This window comes from Panthera tigris, chromosome A1, assembly GCF_018350195.1.
Source record: "Panthera tigris isolate Pti1 chromosome A1, P.tigris_Pti1_mat1.1, whole genome shotgun sequence".
Taxonomy (NCBI): domain Eukaryota; kingdom Metazoa; phylum Chordata; class Mammalia; order Carnivora; family Felidae; genus Panthera; species Panthera tigris.
This window is the reverse complement of record NC_056660.1, coordinates 209,608,823-209,635,169: the sequence shown is the minus strand read 5'-3', so window position 1 is coordinate 209,635,169 and position 26,347 is coordinate 209,608,823. Positions and strand designations below refer to the sequence as shown.

The 26,347-nt window shown below is 36.3% G+C and overlaps 1 protein-coding gene across 3 annotated transcripts in view; it reads right to left on the bottom strand.

Moving 5' to 3' along the window:
* Window positions 1-26,347, bottom strand: part of LOC102953378 (UDP-glucuronosyltransferase 3A2-like) — a 43,821-nt gene that overhangs the window by 1,379 nt on the left and 16,095 nt on the right. For 2 of the 3 annotated variants that reach the window (XM_042996558.1, XM_042996564.1), the window contains exons 3-6: window positions 13,501-13,609; window positions 7,418-7,949; window positions 1,551-1,782; window positions 14-233 (exon numbers count right to left, since the gene is read on the bottom strand). In XM_042996558.1, coding sequence (XP_042852492.1) covers window positions 14-233; window positions 1,551-1,782; window positions 7,418-7,949; window positions 13,501-13,609 — 1,093 coding nt within the window. Of the gene's footprint in view, window positions 1-13; window positions 234-1,550; window positions 1,783-7,417; window positions 7,950-13,500; window positions 13,610-20,170; window positions 20,178-26,347 lie in introns of all 3 variants that reach the window. The other variant, XM_042996569.1, reaches the window with a different exon arrangement.

The following is a 26,347-nucleotide window of genomic DNA, read 5'->3' as shown; positions in this document are numbered from 1 at the left end:
AAGAGCTCCATACCTCTTGTCTTCTATGACTTCCTTCATCTTCAGAGCCAATGTCTCTGCCTTGATCTGCTTTAACTGGATAGAGACACCAAACTTTTTGGCTTCTACTCGGACCATGTTTTCAGCCTGTTCTTTAAGGACAGGAATCGCTACCATGGGTACACCATGTTGGATGGCCTCCATTATGCTATTCATCCCACCATGAGTGACAAAAAGACGGATGCGTGGGTGAGCTGTTGTAAATCAGGAACAGAGCAGAATATTTCAGGGTGAAAATTTTCAGAACATCTGATAAAGTAGCAAGGGCAGAAAAAAAATACAAAGAGATCTCAAATTTTGTTGGAGAAACTGATATACTGATTTAGCTTAGGACACACTCAAGGGTGCATATTCCAAGATACAAGATTCTGGCCTTGTCTCTGTACAGAGATTCCTTAAAACAATCCATGTGGGAATAAGAACCCAAAGAAATCTGCAGAGAACAGTGCTTAGCAAGAAATAATCCTCCTCCCATATCCATCCTTTCATCCATCCATTCTTTTCTCTCAATGCTACATCTCTCTTGCATCTCCCATCCCTGTTGTCTCTCTTGGTATCTCACTCTATCTCTGTTTCCATCTCTCACTCTCCAGGTTTCACCCTCTCTCTTTCACTGTCCATTCACTTCCCTGTTATCTGAAGTCTTAACACTTTCATTGACGACACATAATCATGTGACATTCATCAAACTTACACCTCATATGCTTTCTATTCAATTCCATAGGAAATCCTCTAAAGCAGAGAATGAGGGACCACCCATCTCAGTATTTCCAGTTCCTGTGTGCTTACTCCACCCTTCTTTAGAGAAAACTAAAACAAGTGTTGATAACAAAGAGTTCATCTCCAACACTGCCTCTCAACAGGGATGTGCATCAGAATTTATTTGTGTTTCTTTGAAAATCAGAATCTTTTTACATACCCCATGCCTTCTGAAAAAAATGTGCAGAACCATCTAGCTCTCTGTTACCAGAGAATTTGTTGAACCAGGTAAAAAGCTGAGAGGTTATTCAGCTTGACATTCAGATATTTTAGTACACTCTTCAGACAGTTAACAGAAACCTTGTGAAAGTATGAGTACATCTTTTGCAGCAAAGGAGGATGAACCAGTAAGTGTGAGTGTGTTTCTACAATGGCATAAAGCCTAACAGGTGCTCAAGATGCCTGGAAAACACTGGTAGTATGGCCCTTGACATGTGTTCTCAGAGTCCGTAAACTGTCTTTGTATTTAGGCAATGTTGTTCAGTGCCAAATATGATAGAGTCAAAATAATGGCATGATAATATCACTTGTGACTGAAGGTATCAGGAATAGAAAGGAAGAAGAAAACATGGAAATTTTAGCCATTTGGGAAGTATACCTAATATCCCAAGAACTCCAGCTGGCTGCTCCATTCCTACCCTCTAGACATTACCTTTAGCTACCATCTGCTCCTTCACAGGCTGCTGGGGTGCCTAGTAGAGCCCTAAAGTTACATAAATGGAAAGAGAGAAATAGATCTGGGTAGTCCTTACCCAAGAGGTCATTCTGAGGAAGCCAGTCCACAATTTTCACATTTGCTGCCAATTGGACGTCTTTGGGCCACTTAGATGGCTTACATTTCCATATCACACCTTGAGACAGATGAGCAAAGGCACTGTTCATCTCCATGAGAACTTCCTGGGACTGATAGGTGCTCACTATGGAGCCCAGGGCCACAAGGACAAAACCAGAATCTCCAAACTTGCTGATGAAATTCTCAAATTCCTGGAGAGAAGTGAGAAAGGACAGGATGTGAACAAAGTTGTTTATGAAAGCCTAGACATTCATGAAATGAAAGTCAACTATTAACTGAATACGCCCTCCTGTCAGTACCTAGAGCTCACTGTCTTGAAATTGTTCTCATAGCCCTGGGAACAGCTCAGTGCACTCTTCACTGTGCTCGTATCCATTGTGTCTGGTGGCTTTGAAGTCATTTTTCTGAGATCTCAGGACATGCCATACCATATGAATACCTTCAATAATCACAAATGGATGTGTAGAGAGCCTTAGGTGTCCAGCCACTATCACAATAGCCCACATTGCACATAAGGCACTTAACACATACTGTAGCACCAACACCTAGATTCAGAATGTCGATTTAACAATGTTTTAAGAAGAGGAAAGTACAGGTGGTGGAAACTTCTTTCTTCATTAACAACATGGCCCCAGAACAAGGGTGATCCTTATCCCTCATCCTAGTTCTAGGGATATGTGGTCACTTAGGAGTGTTCCAATGTCAGACCAGGGTGCTAGTGCCTGGGAGAGTGCCACTTGATGTCCTAGACCAGTAGGGGGCAGTAGGCCTTCTGGAAACTGAGGTAATGCTGGGAAAATATCTGTCATGTGTCTCCTTCATATGCTTATGAGCCATCTGTGTTTTCTTTGTTGACAGTTCTGGTAAGGTGTTCGGTCCATTTTTTTTTTTTTATCTTTTATTTATTTTTGAGACAGAGAGAAACAGAGCATGAACGGGGGAGGGGCAGAGAGAGAGGGAGACACAGAACCGGAAGCAGGCTCCAGGCTCTTAGCCATCAGCCCAGAGCCCGACGCGGGGCTCGAACTCACGGAATGTGAGATCGTGACCTGAGCTGAAGTCGGACGCTTAACCGACTGAGCCACCCAGGCGCCCCAGTCCATTTTTAAAATACTGGTTTTAATTGTTAAATTTTAATAGTTCTTTGTATATTGTGTATATTTGTGTCTGTGTTTATTTGAATATTTTGAATAATAGTTTTTAACAGATCTGTTCCAAACATTTGGTTGTGTTCTGTTCCTCCTCCTTTCATTCTCTTGATAATTCCTGCCCAGAAGAGAAATTTTAATTTCAACTTAGCACACTTATCAACTCTTTCTTTCATAGATCATGACTTAGGTTTTGCATTTAAAAAGTTTTCACCAAACCCTAGGTCCTCTAGATTCTTTTCTGATATCATATTCTAAAAGTTTCATACTTTGCACTTGCTTTTTATATTAAGGTTTACGGTCTGTTTTGAGTTAATTTTCTTGAATGTGTAGGATCTGAGGCTAATTAATTTTCTATGTAGTCAGATCATTTTTCCAGCACTGTTGGTTTTTGAAAGTCTGCTTTCTCTATACTATTGTCTTTACTCCTTTATGACACATCAGCCCACTAAATTTATGTGGGTCTATTTTGGCTTCTCTATTCTGTTACATTGACTTCTAATCTTTTGCCAATATCATACCATTTTGATTACTGTAGCTTTATAGTAAGTCATGAAGCTGACAATATCACTCCTCAAACTTTGTTCTTCATCTTCAATATTGTGTTGGCTTTTTAGGGTTTTTGCCTCTCCGTGCAAATTTTAAAATTTTTTTAATTAATATCCACAAAATAGTTGCAGAGGTTTTGATTGGGATTGCATTGAATGTATAGATCAATTTTCAAAGAACTAATATCTTGGCAATATTGAGTCTTCTTACCCATGAACATGGACTTACTCTCCATTTATTTAGTTCTTTAATTTCTTTCTTTCTTCAGAGTTTTGTAGTTTTCCTCATTTAATCTTGTATATATACATAGTTTTTATTTATTCCTAAGATCTCATTTTTGGTAGTGCTAATGTAAATAGTATATTGCTTTTAATTTCATATTCCTCCATTCATTGCTGATATATAAGAAAAGGATGATTTTATACATTAAACTAGTATCCTGTGGCATCGCTCCAATTGCTTACTAATTCTAGGATTTTTTTATGACTTTTCAGATTTTCTAAATGGACCATCATGCCATCTGTGAACAAAACCACGTTATTTCCTCCTGTCTAATCTATATGCCTTTTATCTCCTTTTTTGTCTTATTGCTTTACTTAGGACTTCCAGTATGAGGCTAAAATGTGGCAGTGAGAAGACAAACTTGCATTCTACCTTGATACAGAGAAGTTTTTTGTCCTGATGAAGTCCAATTTATGTATTTTTTCCTTTGTTACTCATCCTTTGGTGTCACATCTACAAATTCACTGCCAAATCCAAGTCTGTGTAGATTTATCCCTTTCTTGTCTTCTAAGAATTTTATGGCTTTTAGCTCTTTATTTAGGCCATTGATCCATTTTGAGTTCATATTGGTATGTGGTGTGAGGAAGGCTCAAAATACATTCCCTTCAATGTGAACAAATATCCAATGGTCTCAGCACCATTTTCTGAAGAGAGTCTGAAGAGACTGCATTGGTTGTTTTTGGCATCCTTGTAAAAATCAATTAGTCACAGATGTATGAGTCATTCTTCTTTTTGTTATTGCTTTGGTTATCCAGGGTCTCTTCATTTCCATATGCATTTGAAAACTGCCTTTTTCATCTATAAAAAAGGCCATTAAACTATTGATAAGGATTAGATCAAATCTGTAGATAATTTTCAGTAGTATTGCTCTTTTAACAATATTAAGTATCATAACCCATGATCTAGAGATATCTTTTTATTTATTTAGGTCTTTCTTAATTTCTCTCAGGAAATTTGTAGTGTACAGTGAACATACATGTCTTTCACCTCCTCAGTTTAATTGGATGCTGTTGTAAGCAGAATACTTTACTTGATTTCATTTTCAGGTTGTTCCTAGCCAGTGTATGGAAACACAAGTCCTATTTCCATGTTGATATTTTCCCTGCAACTTTGCTAGATTTGTTTAACATCTAGTAGTTTCTTTTTGGTGTGTGAAGTCTTTGGGATGTTCTATAGAGAGAATTATGTCATATAAAAAAAGTAAGCTATTTTGACATTGTCCATTCCAATTTGGAATTTCTTTTTCTTACCTACTTGCTCTGTCTATGGCATATTTAAGTAGCAGTGGGCATCTTAGACTACTGACCTGAGGCAGCACAATTTCTGTCTATCATAAAGAATATGATGTTAGCTGTGAGTGTTCCAGTAAATACTCTTTGTCATGTGAAGAAGTACCTTTTTTACCCTTAGTTTTGTTTTTATCATGAAAGGGTATTCATTTAGTCAAATATCTTTTCTGCATATATTGACATGATGTGTTTTTTTATTCCTTCCACTCTAATGTATTACATTGATTGATTTGTTATATTAAACTATTTATAAAATATTTTTACCTCCTGTGAACTTTTTGACTGAAGTCTATTTTGTGTGATATTAATTAGCATATATTATGCTATATAATATATAGCATATAATAATTCCTAGATTATTCTTAGGAAATTTTTTTACATTTATTTATTTTTGAAACAGAGAGACAGAGACAGAGTGCGAGCATAAGAGGGGCAGAAACAGAGAGACACAGAACCTGAAGCAGGCCCCAGGCTCTGAGCTGTCAGCACAGGGCCCAATGCGGGGCTCCAACTCACGAATGGTAAGATCATGACCTGAGCCGCAGTCACATGCTTAACCAAATGAGCCACCAGGCCCCCTAGGAAGTTTCTGATTTAATCACCTAAAAATGAGCATTAATACAGTTTTGTCAATTCTTTATAACAGTTTCTCCATCCTCTTCATGGTTTGGTTGTTCCCAATTCCCAACCTATACCCCATTGTTCCATTGGGCTGTAATTGACTCCATCCAGCACTACACTGTTAGAACTACCATTCTGGGGGACACTTAAAATCACCTTTACTATCTTTTGATAATTATAAGATTAATTTAAATCTATTATTTAAAACTGAAAAGAGCACAACATGACATTAGAATAGGAAGTTCCATGCTCTCATTCTGTACAGAAATATTTTAAAAATATTATATTTGAAGTTCTTAAAAGATAAAAATAAAAATAACTAAAAACTAACTGTACCCCAGGCAATTGTGTAACCAGTCTCACCAAAGTTGGCAGATAGTTATGAAAACAACCTCTCACCAAGGTTGACTGGACCCTCACCTTACTCCATACAAAAAACTCAACTCAAAATTGATTAAAGACTTAATCCTAAAACGGAAACGACAAAGCTCTTAGAAAAAAAACACAGGGTGAAACTTCATGGTATTGGTCTTGCTATTGATTTCAAAAATATAGCACAATAAACTAGAAAATGAAATATCAAAATCAAAAGAAACAAACACCAAAACAAACAACAAAACAAATGAGACTACATTAAACTACAAAGCTTCTGCACAGCAAAGAAACAATCAACAGAGTAACAGAAGACCTACAAATAGAAAACATTTATAAACCATAATCCTAAGAGATTAATCTCCAAAATGTATAAGAAAGGCTTACAATTCAATGGAGAAGAAAAAAGTCTTATAACTCTATTAAAAATAGATGGAGGACTTGAATAGACATTTATCCAAAGAAAACATGCCAAATGGCAAACAGATATATGAAAAAAGTGCTCAACAACACTAGCCATCAGGGAAATACACATCAAAACCACAATGAGCTATTAATTCACAAATATTGGTAGTTATTTTTAAAAATCAGAAGACAACTAGTGTTAAAGATATGGAGAAATAACAACCCTTACATACTGTGGTTGGGAATGAAAAATGTCAAAGGCACTAAGGACAATAGTATGGAAATTTCCCCACAAATTAAAAACAGAAAATGGAAATCAAGATCTCAAAGAGATGTCTGTATTCCCATATTCACTGAAGCACTATTCACAATAAGCAAGATATGGAAACAAACAAAATATCCATCAAAGATGAATGGTTGAAGAAATTGTGAGATATATATATATATATATATATATATATATATATATATATATATATTCCATTATATATATAATATATATATTCTTTAAAAAATACTACATATTTTTTAAAAGTTCTCTATATTCTTTAAAAAACAATACTTATATTCTTTAAAAAAGAATACTATATGTTCTTTTAAAAAGAATATTATGTATTCTTTAAAAAAGAAGAAAATTTTGCAATATGGAAAACATGGGTGAAACTTAAAGATATTATGATAAGTGACATAAGCCAGATAAGCAAATACTGCATGAGTTAACTTATCTGAAGCATTTAAAATATTCAAATTCATAAAATGAAAAGTGGCAGCTGGTTTCCAAGGTTTAGGGTTTAAGAGAAAAGGGTAGCTATTATTCAATGGAGAAAGAATTACAGATAAGTGAGATAAATAAGGTCTAGAGATCTGAGATCCAATATGGTACCTACAGTAAATAATTATGTATTGTATGGTTAAAATTTTGATAAGGGGCTAGATCTCATATTAAGTGTTTTTACCAAAATAATATAAAATTTAAAATAGAATAGAATAAATAGAATAGAAAAATAAAAATTAAAAAATTAAAAAAATTAAAATTTACATTTAGGTGTTTTGTTTGTCTCATCCTACTTCACTCCCAGTTCCCACTGGCAGGGAAGCCACCAACTCTGCACTGAAGAGCTCTGCATGAAGTCCCTATTGAGTGCTAAGGTTTTACTTACTTGTGGTACTGGTTTAACAGGTCTGGCCAATAAGCCTCCAACATACACAGTGTTGGGAAGCAGGGGCCTAGCAAATTCAAGGGCAAAGTCAGAGTTAACAAACCACAGCTCTGCTTTCTTTAAAAGATGAGACAAAACTGGCCTGGAGCCTTCCGGGAAATGTTCCTTGATGGTGTTCTCAATGGTAGAATGGATTTGCCTTTGCTTTATGGAGAAATCCAAGAACATCAGAAAATTCCTCACTCTGCCCCAGAAGTCCATGTGGTCGGTGAGCAAGGAACGGAATAATGGAACATAAGACAAAGGACTTGGTAGCCCATGGTCCACACTTCCAAATTGGGTAGGAAGAATTGACACAAATGGCTTCCCAAGCTTCTCAGCAATGAGGAAAGAACAGAAGTCAAATGCTTCAACAAATACCAAGTCAAAGTTCTCATTTTTTAAGAAATCCATGATATCACCTCTCCTTAGCAAATCACTGCATCGAATTCCCAGTTGTTTCATTAATGATACAAAGTTGTCAAATGCTTCCCTGTAAAAACAAAAACAAACAAACAAAAAAACTAAAGACAAATATTCATTGGAGGTGTTAATTTCACAATACTTAGGAGAATCTTTGGCTCAAAGAAAATACCCCAGGTAAGTAAGACCATATCTGGCAGCAGCCCCCACCCATTTTACCAGTGTCCAATGAATACTCTGCTCTGATCACTCTGCTCCAGGTGTTTCTGCCTCCTGAAATGTTCTCACCTCCTCCCCTCCCCTTTCTCTGGCCAATCCATATGCACCCACTATCAGAGCTAATTCAAGATCCTTCTGCTTTGAAAGCATTCCCTACACTAGCAGATTTTAGAGTTTCATTTCTAGTTGATACATTCTTTTTTTTTTTACTATGAAATTTATTGTCAAATTGGTTTCCATACAACACCCAGTGCTCATCCCAACAGGTGCCCTCCTCAATGCCCATCACCCACTTTCCCCTCCCCTCCACCCCCCATCAACCCTCAGTTTATTCTCAATATTTAAGAGTCTCTTATGGTTTTCCTCCTTCCCTCTCTGTAACTCTTTTTTTTTTCCCCTTCTCCTCCCTCCTGGTCTTCTGTTGAGTTTCTCAGGATCCACATATGAGTGAAAACATATGGTATCTGTCTTTCTCTTCCTGACTTATTCCACTTAGCATAACACTCTCCAATTCCATCCACGTTGCTACAAATGACCAGATTTCATTCTTTCTCATTGCCAATTCATATTCCATTGTATACATAAACCACATCTTCTTTATCCATTTGTCAGTTGATGGACATTTAGGCTCCTTCCATAATCTGACTATTGTTGAAAGTGCTGCTATAAACAATGGGGTACAAGTACCCCTATGCATCAGCACTCCTGTATCCCTTGGGTAAATTCCCAGCAGTGCTATCACTGGGTCATAGGGTAGATCTATTTTTAATTTTTTGAGGAACCTCCACACTGTTTTCCAGATCAGCTGCACCAGTTTGCATTCCCACCAACAGTACAAGAGGGTTCCCATTGCTCCACATCCTCTCCAGCATCTATAGTCTCCTGATTTGTTCATTTTAGCCACTCTGACTGGCGTGAGGTGATATCTCAATGTGGTTTTGATTTGTCTTTCCCTGATGAAGAGTGACATTGAGCATCTTTTCATGTGCCTGTTGGCCATCTGGATGTCTTTTATTTCTGATTTTATTTTTTATTTTTATTTATTTTTTTTATTTTTTTACATATCATTTCTTTCATTTAATATTATATATTAAACATTTTCTATAATTGTTTTAATTTTCTTCTTTATTTTTGAAAATTTACATCCAAATTAGTTAGCATATAGTGAAACAATGATTTCAGGAAGAGATTCCTTAGTGCCCCTTACCCATTTAGCCCATCCCCCCTCCCTCAACCCCTCCAGCAACCCTCAGTTTGTTCTCCATATTTATGAGTCTCTTCTGTTTAGATACTAGCCCTTTATCCAATATGTCATTTGCAAATATCTTTTACCATTCCATCGGTTGCCTTTTAGTTTTGTTGATTGTTTCCTTTGCAGTGCAGAAGCTTTTTATCTTGAGTGAGGTCCCAATAGTTCATTTTTTCTTTTAATTCCCTTGCCTTTGGAGATGTGTCAAGTAAGAAATTGCTGCGGCTGAGGTCAGAGAGCTTTTTCTTGCTTTCATCTCTAGGGTTTTGATGGTTTCCTGTCTCACATTCAGGTCCTTCATCCATTTTGAGTTTATTTTTCTGAATGATGTAAGAAAGTGGTCTAGTTTCATTCTTCTGCATGTTGCTGTCCAGATCTCCCAGCACCATTTGTTAAAGAGACTGTCTTTTATCCATTGGATATTCTTTCCTGTTTTGTCAAAGATTAGTTGGCCATACATTTGTGGGTCCAATTCTGGAGTCTCTATTCTATTCCATTGGTCTATGTGTTTGTTTTTGTCCCAATACCATGCTGTCTTAATGATGACAGCTTTGTAGTAGAGACTAAAGTCTGGGATTGTGATGCCTCCTGCTTTGGTTTTCTTTTTCAATATTATTTTGGCTATTTGGGGTCTTTTGTGGTTCCATACAAACTTTAGGATTGCTTGTTCTAGCTTCGAGAAGAACACTGGTGCAATTTTGTTTTGGATTGCATTAGATGTGTAGATTGCTTTGGGGAGTGTTGACATTTTAACAATATTTACTCTCCAATCCATGAGAAAGGAATGTTTTTCCATTTCTTTATATCTTCTTCAATTTCCTTCATAAGCTTTCTATAGTTTTCAGCATACAGATCTTTTACATCTTTGGTTAGATTTATCCCTAGGTATTTTATGCTTCTTGGTGCAATTGTGAATGGGATCAGTTTCTTTATTTGTCTTTCTGTTGCTTCATTGTTAGTGTATAAGAATGCAACTGATTTCTGTACATTAATTTTGTATCCTGCGACTTTTCTGAATTCATGTATCAGTTCTAGCAGCTTTTTGGTGGAATCTTTCATGTTTTCCATGTAGAGTAGCATGTCATCTGTGAAAAATGAAAGTTTGATTTCTTTACTGATTTGGATACTTATTTATTTCGTTTTTTGTCTGATTGCTGATGCCAGCACTTCCAACACTATGTTAAACAACAGTGGTGAAAGTAGACATCTCTGTCGTGTCATTTTTTCCCCGTTGAGGATGATATTGGCTATGGGCTTTTCATAAATGGCTTTTATGATGCTTAAGTATGTTCCTTCTATCCCGACTTTCTCAAGGGTTTTTATTAAGAAAGGATGCTAAATTTTGTCAAATGCTTCTTCTGCACTGATTGACAGGATCATATGGTTCTTTTCTTTTCTTTTATTAATGTGATGTATCACACTGATTTATTTGTGAATGTTGAACCCCCCCTGCAGCCCAGGAATGAATCCCACTTGATCATGGTGAATAATACTTTTTATATGCTGTTGAATTCGATTTGCTAGTATCTTATTGAGAATTTTTGCATCCATATTCATCAGGGATATTGGCCTGTAGTTCTCTTTTTTTGCTGGGTCTCTGTCTGATTTAGGAATCAAAGTAATGCTGGCATCAAAGAATGAGTCTGGAAGCTTTTCTTCCCTTTCTATTTTTTGGAACAGCTTGAGAAGAATAGGTATTATCTCTGCTTTAAATGTCTGGTAGAATTCCCCAGGGAAGCCATCTGGTCCTGGACTCTTATTTATTGGGAGATTTTTGATAACTGATTCAATTTCTTCACTGGTTATGGGTCTGTTCAAATTTTCTAGTTCTTCCTGTTTGAGTTTTGGAAGTGTGTGGGTGTTTAGGAATTTGTCCATTTCTTCCAGGTTGTCCAGTTTGTTGGCATATAGTTTTTCATAGTATTCCCTGATAATTTCTTGTATATCTGAGGGATTGGTTGTAATAATTCCATTTTCATTCATGATTTTATCTATTTGGGTCCTCTCCCTTTTCTTTTTGAGAAGCCTGGCAAAAGATTTATCAATTTTGTTTATTTTTTCAAACAACCAACTCTTGGTTTCACTGATCTGCTCTACAGTTTTTTTAGATTCTATATTGTTTATTTCTGCTCTGATCTTTATTATTTCTCTTCTTCTGCTGGGTTTGGGGTGCCTTTGCTGTTCTGCTTCTATTTCCTTTAGGTGTGATGCTCTCTTTAACTTTCATTTGTATACTAACTTTTTATCAGTGACTGTCCTGTTTCCTAAGTGAACTGTGGAAATAACTTCATGACATCAATATTCATGACATAGCCCTTTTAGTTGAAATTGAGAATAGCCTGAATTTGATAGATTGCCTCACACAAGGAACTTTCTGATGGCAATATTTGAATTCTAATTCTAAGCTGAACATGAGATTTACGTCTTCCTACCAGAAAAGATTAACATTTAAAACAAACAAAAATAAAAGCCTTTGTGAAGCTAACTACTATCCTTTCCACTTCATACCCAGCTGGAATATTCACAAAAGTTCATGCTAAAATTTTACCAATATCTATTAAGACTCTGGTCTATGGCACTGTTCCAGGAACCATTCTGCTTTAATGTTTTTGCATCAGTGCCTGCAAGGAAAATGATCCTTTTTATGCAGCATAGGGACAAATAGATGAGAATGTTCCTGACCAGAGGTTACAGGTACAAGTACTTTGGTGACCCATGGGCCTACCATTTGAATGAAGAACTAAGAGAATCAATGGCCTGGCCAACCTGTAACCTGTACAACACTACACTATGTCAGCCCACTGAAAGAAAGCCCACAGGTGAGAACTCATTGGCAATATGCAGATCTACACCTGGGGGTTAAAATCAACTTCATGTGATAACAGGTGATTAGCTGAAATTATTCTCTATTATATTTTAAGTGATTTTACCCAAACAGTGCTGCTAAATACTGGTGACAAATTTAAAATATGAAGTACAAATTCCTCAAAAGTAGAACATTAATCATGTCAGAAATTAAGTTAATTAAAAAAATATAGGAAAGCACTGTGCTTGGTGTATTATACCATATGTGACATGTATATAAAACCAGCCTTCAGGGCGGCAGGGTGGCTCAGTCGGTTAAGCGTCCGACTTCAGCACAGGTCATGATCTCACGTTCTGTGAGTTCCAGCCCCGCGTCAGGCTCTGTGCTGACAGCTCAGAGCCTGGAGCCTGCTTCGGATTCTGTGTCTCCCTCTCTCTCTGCTCCTCCCCTGCTCTCACTGTCTCTCTCTCAAAAATAAAATAAACATTAAAAAAAAACAGCCTTCAAGGTAATCAGTTTAAAGAAGAAGAGATGAGATATAGAATTTAAAAATGTATCAATAACAAGATGATATAGACAAAATTTCAAATCAGTACTTTAGATCAGATCTCTTATATATGAGAAAATTTGGAGTCTAGTTTGACTAAGGAAAATGACTTTATAAAAAAAGCCATATTTTATGACCACCTACTAGCAAACAAAATTTCTAAGGAAGAAGGGGGGTGGACATTAAGCCACTGTATTAAGCAAGTAAGGAATGAATTTGTGCCTCCCCTTCTGATGTCAAACATGAAGAACTTTCTATACATTCTAGGTAATGGCAAAGCTCTCAGGTTACTCACTCGTTGTGTATCACCAAGATATTTGATTTCTTAAACGAGTTTAAAAGACACTGGTTTGAGGTATAAGAAATCAATATTCATAAGCATTTTTCTATTCTTGAATTTATGTGAGGAAGCGGGAAGAAAAATAAGTATAATATGGCGACTCCCATTTGCATACCAACAATGAGAAATTAAATTGTCTATCCACCATCTGTGTGGTGGAGAATATGCAAACACTGTAGGTGAAGTGTTGCCAGGAAGATCCAAAAGGAACAATCCCCCTCATATACAGAAATGCATTCCTACTTTCAGTGGAAGAGGCACACTACACAGACTGAATAATTGCGAGTAAAAATTCATCTACTCCATTTATTCTCTGCCCCCTGTCATTTATCTCCCCATCTATCCATTCATCCATTCATCTATCCATTGCTCTTAAACTCACTCCAAGTATCTATGTATCCAACCATTCATTTAAATCACTAAAACGTAAGTCTTTCAAGCAGAGAATAAAAGAAATTACCTGCCATGCAAAGCTTCTGTCACAAGGAAATCAAAACATTTCTTGAATTCTTTTTTATGATCTTCAGGTGGAAGCCAACTGATAACTTCATATGATGTTTCACCCTTTTCTTAAAAAAGAGGATAAAAAATAAAACACCAATAGGAAAAATTTTAATTATGCCATACAACCCAAATTAACATTCGCATGAGGATATCATGGTTTATTTATTCCAATTATTGTAAATATTTTCAAATGTTCCCTTACTGAACTTCTATTTTGTATGGTTTTTTCTGCTTTCTCATTTCTTCAATCACACAACCTGCCAATATTTATTGATAATAGGTTTAGACACTTTTATTCATTTTAAAGTACTTCAAGATTCTATTTAAAGTTTTCACATAAAGGTATAACTATTCATCATTTTATAGGTGAGAAAACAGAGATGAAAGGAGTGCCAGATAATTTGTCAGGATTGCACGTATAGTGAATGGCATACCTTATATTTAAATACAGACCTTATTTTATACCCGTTCCCCTGTCATTTATCACTTAGAAAAAGAAATCATTTTCATTAAAATTAAAAGTGAAACATGCAGAGGTTTTTAATTCTACCAAAAAATACCAATGCCTAAATTAAAAATTTAGTCTTCTAAATTAAAAATTGCAGTTAAAAATTGCAGTCTTGTGCAGCCCTACTTACCATCCTGGCATTTTCCCCATAACTCCTGTGTAATAAAAAGTCTAACACCATTTTTGAAGTTAGACTGCTGACAGCTTTCAAGCTTCATCTCTCCCTTAACCTTCCGTGACATATCCTGAAAAACTTAGAGGAAAGGCTCAACATGCCCTCCCTTGTGTGACCAAGATTTTCAAGCCAAGCAAGCCAGACCCACGTTAGGGGGATCCTCACCTCCATCCCACTCAGAAGCTTCCACAATTGGCATTTAGAGACAAAAGTATGGGTTTAACTTTTACATGGTCTTGATTATGTGTCTCACACAAACCTATTTTCTGTATCAGATTGGATTGTGTTTCTGGATTCCAGCATGAGCTGTGATTGACACTAGGCTAGGTAGAATTCTGTGACTGTGTGTCGCAGTCAGGTATTGCCCCCTTAAGAATGGTCCTCCAGAGTAAAACTGATAGCAATTTACAAGTGCACTGAATGATGTAAAGAAGGGTAGTTACCAAGTGATATGATGAGATCGATACCTGCAAAAGTAGATGGTGTGCTAGAACCTTAGAAAATGACTTTTCTGCTGCTGCTGATTATCTTGTAGCTAGAGGAAAATCTTGATTAACACAGTAATAGAGAAAAAGACTGATAACAGGCCCATGGAGTTATTTCAAGGAGTTAGTTCGAATTAATTTCACATGTCTCAAAAGTATCCATGGGGAGACCCCTAACTTTGATGATACTAATGGGGATATTCTGAAGAAGAAGCTTATATATATATATATATATATATATATATATATATATAAGCAGGTTATAACAGATACTTCCCCAAAATACATCTAATAACAACCAAAAGAAAGAGAAAAGAGAGGAGATGGGCAGGGTGGGAGAGTCAGGAAAGAAAACAGAGTTCTGTTTTGATACGTGTGGGAATCTAACATTACTTTTAAAAATTTACAACTGATAAAGGGGACAAGTTGCTTTTGTACCTCTCTGTCAGAACTTCCAAATGAATTTTAACATTGGATGAGATGAAACAATGACAAAGATTAGTGAGATTAGTGTTCTTAATCAATACTGGGGCAAAAATAACAGATATAATGATTATATTTTCTATATTTATGTAGATATTCCTGTATTACTAGGAGTCAAAAGTATTAGATACAGGACAAATTTCCATGCCCTGTCTTAACTACTGGGATAAAATATCCCATAGTCATAGCAACCATCTTTTACATCATCTACTAATAGTAATTGTTGTCTTATGTAATATGTCATAAATTAAAATAATATTAGAGTTCTGGCACTTATAGTCAGCTTGACAAAAAAGGACGTGTTTGGATCTGTCCAACATATTAACCTTTAAATACAACCCAATACATATTGAAACAGTGGCTTTAAGGATGAAATCCCATTATAAAAGATCTATTAAGCAAAGGAGTGATTATCTACACTGCTTTTCCATTTAATAGCTTAATTTAGATTAATTCATAAACCTGAAAAGAATTTATGATACCTTGCAGAACATTACTATAACATTGCAATGATGCATCATATTAAGCCTGCTCCCCATCTCCAATATTACTGAAATTGCTGACTCTATCTAAGTAGTAATAGATACTTTGCAAGCATAGATTTGTTAGTATGTTCTGATCCTATTTCAACAAGATCTCAGCTGCAGTTTCTCTTCTCCTTCATCTTTGAAGGATACAAATCACTTGTACTGACTTCTCATGGACTACCTCAACAGCCTTGCTCATAAGCTTTGCTGGCAAGATCTTAACCACATTTACCTTTCTCCAGGAGCACGTGTATGACACTATATTGTGGACAACTTTTGTAGAGATTCATTGAACACACTCATTCAAGACACAAAAATTCACATAGAGGCTCACAAAGAGGGATGTGCCGCTGCCTTACACAAAGCAGAAGCTACAGCACCTCAGGTGATTCCTAAGAAGAATTATTTGTTCAGTGGAGGACTTTCCATCCCTGACACTGTCAAGAAAGTACTCCTGTGGTCCACTTTGAGCACATATGTACAAAAAGCTTTCCTGGACACACATTCAAACAGAAACTGGTGAAAATTCTCTTTTATATACACACACACACATATTCAACATCATATGTATATATATAATTTTGTAAAAAAAAAAAAAAAAAAGGTCAAAAGATAGTAGGGAAATTTCTGGGAAGATGGTAGAGCAACAGGAATCTGCCTCCCCTAATTAAATAAAAATTGAACTAGAAGACTCGGTCTAGAGTATCTATTTTGAAGAGTTGCAGTAACTTCTAGGGCAGGTTTTCAATGTAAATTGCAGATAATCTTACTCAATTTCAGTTATTTCAGCTTTTATCACAATAGCAACTATCCATCCCCTCTCCCCATCACATAGCAAGCACCTATACATGTATTCACAAAGCAGCATGCACAGAGGTTTCAAGAACCAGAGTGGACCAAAACAAACAAACAAACAAACAAACAAAATCCAAATATCACATATCTGGGTTCTGATTGCTGCTTGCTGCTCTAATCACAGAAGTGCAGACAAAGAAGTAGGCAGCAAAGTCTTTGCTATCCCTACACCTATTGTTGCAACCATCTCCCCGCTCTGGCTGAATGGACTTCAAGGGATCTTAAAAGGCTGATGATCTTTTTTTCTCCCTCATTTTTCTGTTTTTCCCTTATGCAAGACAGATATTAAAGGCTAGAACATTGGAAAACAACTACATAAACCAGGAACACTAGAAGAAAGTGTCCACTTATGACCAGGAAAAGGTCCAGAAAATACCTGAGGACATTGAAATCTACATCTTATATTGATCTTTTCCACAACAGCAGGATAAAACAATCAAAAAAATTAATAAACAAAATGAATAACAAAAATCTGCAGACCCTGGGGAAGGGAGGAAAGTCTCATCTCCAGATTTAACACATGGTTAGATTCAAATATTCAGTCTTCTACAAAAATCACAAGACACACCAAGAAGCTGAAAACGAAAGCTTATTCAGAGGAAAATAATAAATCAACAGAAACTGTTCTTGAGAAAAACCTGATGGTAGATATACCAGACAATGACTTTAAAATCACTGCCTTAAAGATTCTCAGAGAACTAAAGCAAGATGTGGGGGAGGTAGAGGAAAAAAAATGTGTGCAAAATAAAAATGTCAATAAAGGGATAGAAAATCAGAAAAGAAGCTAAAAACGAATTCTAGAAATGAAAAATACAACTAATGTGATGAAAATTTCACTAGAGGGATTCAAAGGCAGATTTGAGTCAAAAGAAATTAACAGTGAACCTAAAGAGAAGATAATGGAAATGATAGAGGCTGGAGAGCAGTAAAGTTAAGACTGAAAAAAAGACAACATAGCCTAAGGATCCAACATATGCACTGTGGATGCTCAGAAGGAGAAGAAAGAAAGAAAGGGATAGAGAGAATACTTCAGCTATGATCTCCAAAATCTCCCAAATTGGATGAAAGATGTGAATATAAACATCCAAGCTCATCAACTCCAAGAAAAATGAGCTCAGACACATAGTCGAGACTCATTATAATCAAATTTAGAAAGATAAAAAGAGAATATTAAAAGCAGCAAAAGTGACTCATCACATACAAGTGATTGTCAATGAGATTATCAATAGATTTCTAATCAGAAACTTTAGAGACCAGAAGTCAGCAGGCCAATACATTCAAAGTGGTAAAATAAAAGAATGGCCAAAAAAAAATTCTGTATCTGGCAACACTGTCCCTCAAAGGTGAGGGGAAAATCAAAACATTCCCAAATAAACAAAACCTAAGGAAACTTGCTACCACTAGGCCCACACTGAGAGAAATGCTCAAGGGAGTCCTCCAGGGAAAAAACAAAAGGACACCAGATACTAATTCAAAGGTGAATGAAAAAATAAATATTTTAATAAAGGTAACTGCATAGAAAAATATAAACTTAGTATTATAGCAACAGTTTCTAACTACTTTTGGTTTCTACATGATTAAAGAAACAAGTCCGTTTTTTAAAACAAATCATTGGTTTAAAAACAAGTATTACTTAAACTTTGTAATGCCAAACAAGTTTTCTATATAATTTAATGTACTAATTCATTTAAATTAATGAAAGTTTATGTCTGGGGGCACATGATGTACAAAAAGATATTTTTGTGATGTCAACAACCCAAGAGGGTGACCATGAACAACACATTACAGGAGCAGAATTTTTGAATGTTATTAAACTTGAACTTCTATAAATTATAATGAGTGACACAGATTTAGCAGGTTAAATGAAATCCCCAAGATAACACACACAAAAAATAGCTATAGAATATACACAAAAGGAAATGACAAAGGGATTTAAAATTTTCACAACAAAGAATCAACTAAACACAAAAGAAACAGTAATACAGAAAGTGAGGAACAAAAAAGCTGCAAGGCATATAGAAAACAAATAGAAAAATGACAGAAGTCTCTCCTCATCAGTAAGTACTTCAAATGGACATGCATGAAACTCCCATATCAAAAGACAGACTTTGGGTAAAAACACATGATCCAATTGTAATAGCATTGTTTGGTGACAGATGGTAGCTACACGTGTGGTGAGCATAGCATAACATATACATATGCAGTTGGCAAATCACTATGTCAGACATCTGAAACTAGTGTCACATTGTGTATCAACTATACTTCAATAAAAAATAATAGAGGAGCCAAGATGATGGAACAACATGGAAGATTTTTGTGGGTCTCTCATCTATGAAATACAGCCAGACCAACACTAAACCATCTTACACACCTAGAGAACTGATTGGAAGATTAACACAACAACCTGCACAACCTGAACCACAGAATTCAGCAGGTACATGACACAAAGAGCTGAACTTGGAGAGCAAGAAGCCCCAAAAGGTAGGGAACCCCTTTTGCAGGCAGAGAGAGGATGGAGACTGGGAAGGAGGGGAGAATACAGGAAAAACACCCCTCTCCAAAAGCAGCTGGAGAGAAAGTGGAAAATTGGAAACAACCCCAGGGACTAAACTAAAAAGGGAGAAAGGAGAAAGGAAAGGGTTTAAATTCCATTAAGACTGTAAACAACGGGAGCACAAAGTCTGCAACTCCACAGCTTGATATCTGGCGGTGCTCTGGTGGGAAGGGCGAATCCCCAGGAACAGAGTGGGGTCCAGGAGGTTCTTGGGCCACATGAGGAAAAGCAGTTCCACTGCTAAAAGGACATTTGGTAGAAACTGTTGAGGCCACCTGGTCCCAGCAGACCCCAGAAAACGGCCACATTGGCTGGTGCTGGAACAAGGTTGTTAAGGGTGAAGCCTGGTGCCTGATGTGCATTGTGATTTTCCATAATCCCTGAAATGCTGCTGCTACGCTATCTTGAGAACTTTTTCTGAGGCAGGATGGCACCTGGCCACAGTCTTGGGTCACAGGCAGCAGCAGGGTCCAGCAAGTATTCCTGGGTGCAGCTGACATTCGGCCATTGTGAGGTGAGACCCTCCTGTAGAGGGGTGGAATGGGTCAAAGCCTAGGTCCTTCACAAGTAAGGGGCCAGGGAAAACAGCTGCATCTAAGATAAAACTCTGGAGAGAGATACTGCCTGGGGCTTGGTCATGGGCAGTAAAGAAGCAGGCAGTGGACCAAAGCTGAAGACAGAGGATGGGTGCACGATTGCTGACTGGGGAGAACAGAATTCCAATACTAGAGACTGGGTAATGGGGTGACACCATTTTCACTGCTCCCACGCATGTGCATATGCACCTACGGGGCCACAACACTCCACCCCAGTAGGCAAGCAGTGCCATTTAGTAGAAAATGAGGCCATTACACTAAGCCCCGCCCAACTGGGCCACCCTTGGTCTTGAAGAACACAAGTCTCACCGCCTGCTTAGCGTGTGGACTATAAAGTGCTTCATAGTCTGACTTCTAGCAGAAAACGAAGTAATTTCAGTCCTATTTCAGTCTGTTAGCACGTCCATCTATTCAATTTTCTTTCCTTTTTTTCTCTTTTTCACTTCTTTTCTTTTTCTTGAATACAGAAAGAGAAAAAATTCATTTTTAATTTTTATTAAAAACATTTTTGTTTAACTTTTTTACTATATTTTTTACTTTTGTGTAAATTTTTTCAAATTCTATTTTACTTCCATCACTTTATTTTACTCTACTTCAGTGTATTCACTTTATCAAATTTTCAAACGATTTCCCTTTTTCTTATTCTTTTTTCTCTTATTCATTTCTTTTCTTTCTCTTGAATACAGAAAGAGAAAAAATTCATTTTATTTTCAATCTCTATTAAAAATATTTTTCTTTAATTTTTTCACTATGTTTTTTACTTTTATGTAAATTTTTTCATTCTATTTGACTCCCAACATTTCATTTTAGTCTACTTCAGTGTATTCAATTTTTCAATTTCTCAAATGATTTCCTTTTTTTCTCCCCCACCTTTTTTCTCTAATCTATCAAATCACTTTCAACACCCAGACCAAACACACTAGGATCTAATATCATTTATTCGATTTTTGTGTGTGTTTTTTCAATTTTTTAATTTTAATATTTCTTTAATATTAAATTTTTTAATTTCAATTTTTCTGCCTCATTACTTCCTTTTCTCCCTTCAAAATGACACAATGAAGGAATTCACCCCAAAAGAAAGAGCACAAAGAAACGACAGCCAGGGATTTAACCAACACAGACACAAGCAAGATGTCTGAACCAGAATTTAGAATCACGATAATAAGAATACTAGCTGGACTCAAAAATAGATTAGAATCCCTTTCTGCAGAGATAAAAGAAGTAAAAAATAGCCAGAATGAAATTAAAAATGCTATAAATGAGCTGCAAACACGGATGGATGCAGCAGCACCAAGGATGGATGAGGCAGAACAGGGAATCAGTGATACAGAGAACAAACTTATAGAGAATAATGAAGCAGGAAAAAAGAGGGAAATTAAGACAAAAGAGCACGATTTAAGAATGAGAGAAATCAGTGACTCATTAAAAAGGAACAACATCAGAATCATAGGGGTCCCAGAGGAGGAAGAGAGAGAAAAAGGGGTAGAAGGGTTATGTGAGCAAATAATAGCAGAAAACTTTCCTAACTTGGAGAAAGACACAGACATCAAAATCCAGGAAGCACAGAGGACTCCCATTGGATTCAACAAAAACCGACCATCAACAAGGCATATCGTAGTCAAATTCACAAAATACTCAAGCAAGGAGAGAATCATGAAAGCAGCAAGGGAAAAAAAAGTCCCTAACCTACAAGGGAAGACAGATCAGGTTTGCAGCAGACCTATCCACAGAAACTTGGCAGGCCAGAAAGGAGTGGCGGGGTATATTCAGTGTGCTGAATCAGAAACATGCAGCCAAGAATTCTTTATCCAGCAAGGCTGTCATTCAAAATAGAAGGAGAGATAAAAACTTTCCCAGACAAACAAAAATTAAAGGAGTTTGTGACCACTAAACCACCCTGCAAGAAATTTTAAGGGGGACACACTGAGGGGGAGAAAAGATGGAAATACATATATATATATATATATATATATATATATATATATATATACACACACACACACACACACACACACACACAGAGCAGCAAAAGATTAGAAAGGACCAGAGAACACCACCAGAAACTCCAACTCTACAAGCATCATAATGACAATAAATTCATATCTTTCACTACTCACTCTAAACGTCAAAGGACTCAATGCTCCAATCAAAAGACATAGCATAACAGAATGGATAAGAAAACAAGACCCATCTATATGCTGTATACTAGAGACCCACTTTAGACCTAAAGACACCTACAGATTGAAAATAAGGGGATGGAGAAGCAGCTATCATGCTAATGGTCAACAAAAGAAAGCTGGAGTAGCCATACTTTTATCAGACAATCTAGACTTTAAAATAAAGACTGTATCAAGAGATGGCAGAAGGGCATTATATCATAATCAAGAGGTCTATCCACCAAGAAGACCTAACAATTGTAAACATTTATGCGCCAAATGCGACAGCACCCAAATATATAAATCAATTAATCACAAACATAAAGTAACTCATCGATAGTAATACCATAATAGTAGGAGACTTCAACGCCCCACTCACAGCAATCGACAAATCATCTAATCAAAAAATCAACAAGGAAACAATGCCTTTGAATGACACACTGGACTAGATGGACTTCACAGATATATTCAGAACATTTCATCCTAAAGCAGCAGAATATACATTCTTCTCCAGTGCACATGGAACATTCTCCAGAATAGACCACATACTGGGACACAAATCAGCCCTAAGTAAATACAAAAAGATCGACATCATACCATGCATATTTTCAGACCACAATGCTATGAAAATCGAAATCGACCACAACAAAAAATTTGGAAAAGTAACAAATACTTGGAAACTGAAGAACATGCTACTGAAGAATGAATGGGCTAACCACGAAGTTAAAGAGGAAATTGAAAAGTATATGGAAGCCAATTAAAATGATAACACCACAACCCCAAACCTCTGGGATGCAGCAAAGGCAGTCATAAGAGGAAAGTATATAGCAATCCAGGCCTTCCTAAAGAAGGAAGAAAGATCTCAAATACACAAACTAACCTTACACCTTAAAGAGCTGGAAAAAGAACAACAAATAAAACCCCAAACCAGAAGAAGACAGGAAATAATAAATATTAGAGCAGAAATTAATGCTATCCAAACCAAAAAAACAGTAGGACAGATCAGTGAAACAAGAAGCTGGTTCTTTGAAAGAATTAACAAACTTGATAAACCACCAGCCAGTTTGATCAAAAAGAAAAAGGAAAGGACTCAAATAAAATCAAGAATGAAAGAGGAGAGATCACAACCAACACAACAGAAATAAAAACAACAATAAGAGAATATTATGAGCAATTATATGCCAATAAAATGGGCAATGTGGAACAAATGGACAAATTCCTAGAAACATATACACTACCAAAACTGAAACAGAAAGAAATAGAAAATTTGAACAGACACATAACCAGTAAGGAAATCGAATTAGTAATCAAAAATCTGCCAAAAAACAAGAGTCCAGGGCTGGGTGGCTTTCCAGGGGAATTCTACCAAACATTTAAGGAAGAGTTAACACTTATTCTCTTGAAGCTGCTCCAAAATATAAAAAAGGAAGGAAAACTTCCAAACTCTTTTTATGAAGCCAGTATTACCTTGATTCCAAAACCAGACAGAGACCCCACTAAAAAGGAGAAATATAAACCAATTTCCCTGATGAACATGGATGCAAAAATCCTTAACAAGATATTAGCCAACCAGATCCAACAATACATTAAAAAAAATTTCACCACAAGCAAGTGGGATTTATACCTGGGATGCAGGGCTGGTTCAATATCCACAAAACAACTAACGTGATTCATCACATCAATAAAAGAAAGGACAAGAACCATATGATCCTCTCAATAGATGCAGAGAATATTTGACAAAATACAGCATCCTTTCTTGATAAAAACCCTCAAGACATTAGGGATAGAAGGAGCATACCTCGAGATCATAAAAGCCATATATGAACGACCCAATGCTAATGTCATCCTCAATGGGGAAAAGCTGAGACCTTTCCCCCTAAGGTCAGGAGCAAGACAGGGATGTCCACGCTCACAACTGTTATTCAACATACTATTGGAAGTCTGAGCCTCTGCAATCAGACAACACAAAGAAATAAAAGGCATCCAAATTGGCCGGGAGGAGGTCAAACTTTCACTCTTCACAAATGACATGATACTCTATCTGGAAAACCTAAAAGATTTCACTAAAAAACTGCTAGAATTGACTCATGAATTCAGCAAAGTTGCAGGATATAAAACCAACACACAGAAATCGGTTGCATTCCTGTACACCAACAATGAAGTGACAGAAAGAGAAATCAAGGAATCGATCCCATTTACAATTGCACAAAAAACCATAAAATACCTAGGAATAAATCTAACCCAAGAGGTGAAAAATCTATACACTGAAAACTATACAAAGCTTCTGAAAGAGATTGAAGAAGACACACACACACACACACACACACACACAAAAAAAAAAAAAAAAAAAAAAAAAAAAAAAAAAAACAGAAAAAGATTCCATGCTCCTGGATAGGAAGAACAAATATTGTTAAAATGTTGACACTACCCCAAACAATCTACATATTTAATGCAATCCCTATCAAAGTAACACCAGTATTCTTCACAGAGCTAGAACAAATAATCCTAAAATTTGTATGGAACCAGAAAAGACCCTGAGTAGCCAAAGCAATCTTGAAAAAGAAAACCAAAGCAGGAGGCATCACAATCCCAGACTCCAAGCTATACTACAAAGCTGTAATCATCAAGACTGTATGGTACTGGCACAAAAACAGACACTCCTATCAATGGAACAGAATAGAGAACCCAGAAATGGACCCACAAATGTATGGCCAACTAATCTCTGACAAAGCAGAAAAGAATATCTAATGGAATAAAGACAGTCTCTTCAGTAAGTGGTGCTGGGAAAACTGGATGGCGACATGCAGAAGAATAAACCTGGACCACTTTCTTACACCATACACAAAAATAAACTCAAAATGGATGAAAGACCTCAATGTAAGACAGGAAGCCATCAAAACCCTCGAGGAGAAAGCAGACAAAAACCTCCTTGATCTTGCCCGCAGCAACTTCTTACTCAACACATCTCCAGAGGAAAGGGAAACAAAAGCAAAAATGAACTACTGGGATTTCATCAAAATAAAAAGTTTCTGCACAGCAAAGGAAACAATCAGCAAAACTAAAAGGCAACCGACAGAATGGGAGAAGATATTTGCAAATGACATATCAGATAAAGGGTTAGTATCCAAAACCTATAAAGAACTTATCAAACTCCACACCCAGAAAACAAATAATCCAGTGAAGAAATGGGCAAAAGAACATGAATAGACACTTCTTCAAAGAAGACATCCAGATGGCCATCCAACACATAAAAAATGCTCAACTTCACTCATCATCAGGGAAATACAAATCAAAACCACAATGAGATACCACCTTACACCTGTCAAAATGGCTAACATTAACAACTCAGACAACAACAGATGTTGGCAAAGATGCGGAGAAAGAGGATCTCTTTTGCATTGTTGGTGGGAATAAAAACTGGTGCAGCCACTCTGGAAAACAGTATGGAGGGTCCTAAAAAAATTAAAAATAGAACTACCCTACGACCTGCAATTGCACTACTAGGTATTTATCCAAGGGATACAGGTGTGCTGCTTTGAAGGGACACATGCATCCCCATGTTTATAGCAGCACTATCAACAATAGTCAAAGTATGGAAAGAGCCCAAATATCCATCAATGGATGAATGGATAAAGAAAATGTGGCGCATATATATATATATATATATATATATATATATACCCAAATATCCATTGATGGATATTTGGGCTCTTTCTATATATATCTATATATATATCTATATATATATATCTATATATATCTATACACACACACACACACACACACACACACACACACAATGGAGTATTTCTCAGCAATCAAAAAGAATGAAATCTTGCCATTTGCAACTATGTGGATGGAACTAGAGGGTATTATGCTAAGTGAAATTAGTCAGTCAAAGAAAGACAAAATCATAAGACTTCACTCATATGAGGACTTTAAGAGACAAAACAGATGAACATAAAGGCATAAAGGAAGGGAAACAAAAATAATATAAAAACAAGGAGGGGGCAAAACACAAGAGACTCATAAATATGGAGAATAAACTGAGAGTTACTGGAGGGCTTGTGGGAGGGGGATGGGCTAAATGGGTAAGGGGCACTAAGGAATCTACTCCTGAAATCACTGTTGCACTATATGCTAACTAATTTGGATGTAAATTTTAAAAAATTAAAAATAAAATTAAAATAATAATAACAATAATTAAAAAATTAAAAATTAAATGGGATTAACAATGTGGAGATGAAGATGTGAGTTGTATGGGAACTTTCTGTACCATCTTTGCAATTTTTATTTAAATACAAAATCATTCCAAAATGAAGAAATTATTTTTAAAAATAAATACAAAAATTAAAAGGCTACAAACACACACACAAAGAAAAACATGATCTAACTATAAACTGTCTACAAGAGACTTTAGGTCCAATGATACAGGTACACAGAAAAAGATATTCCATACAAATA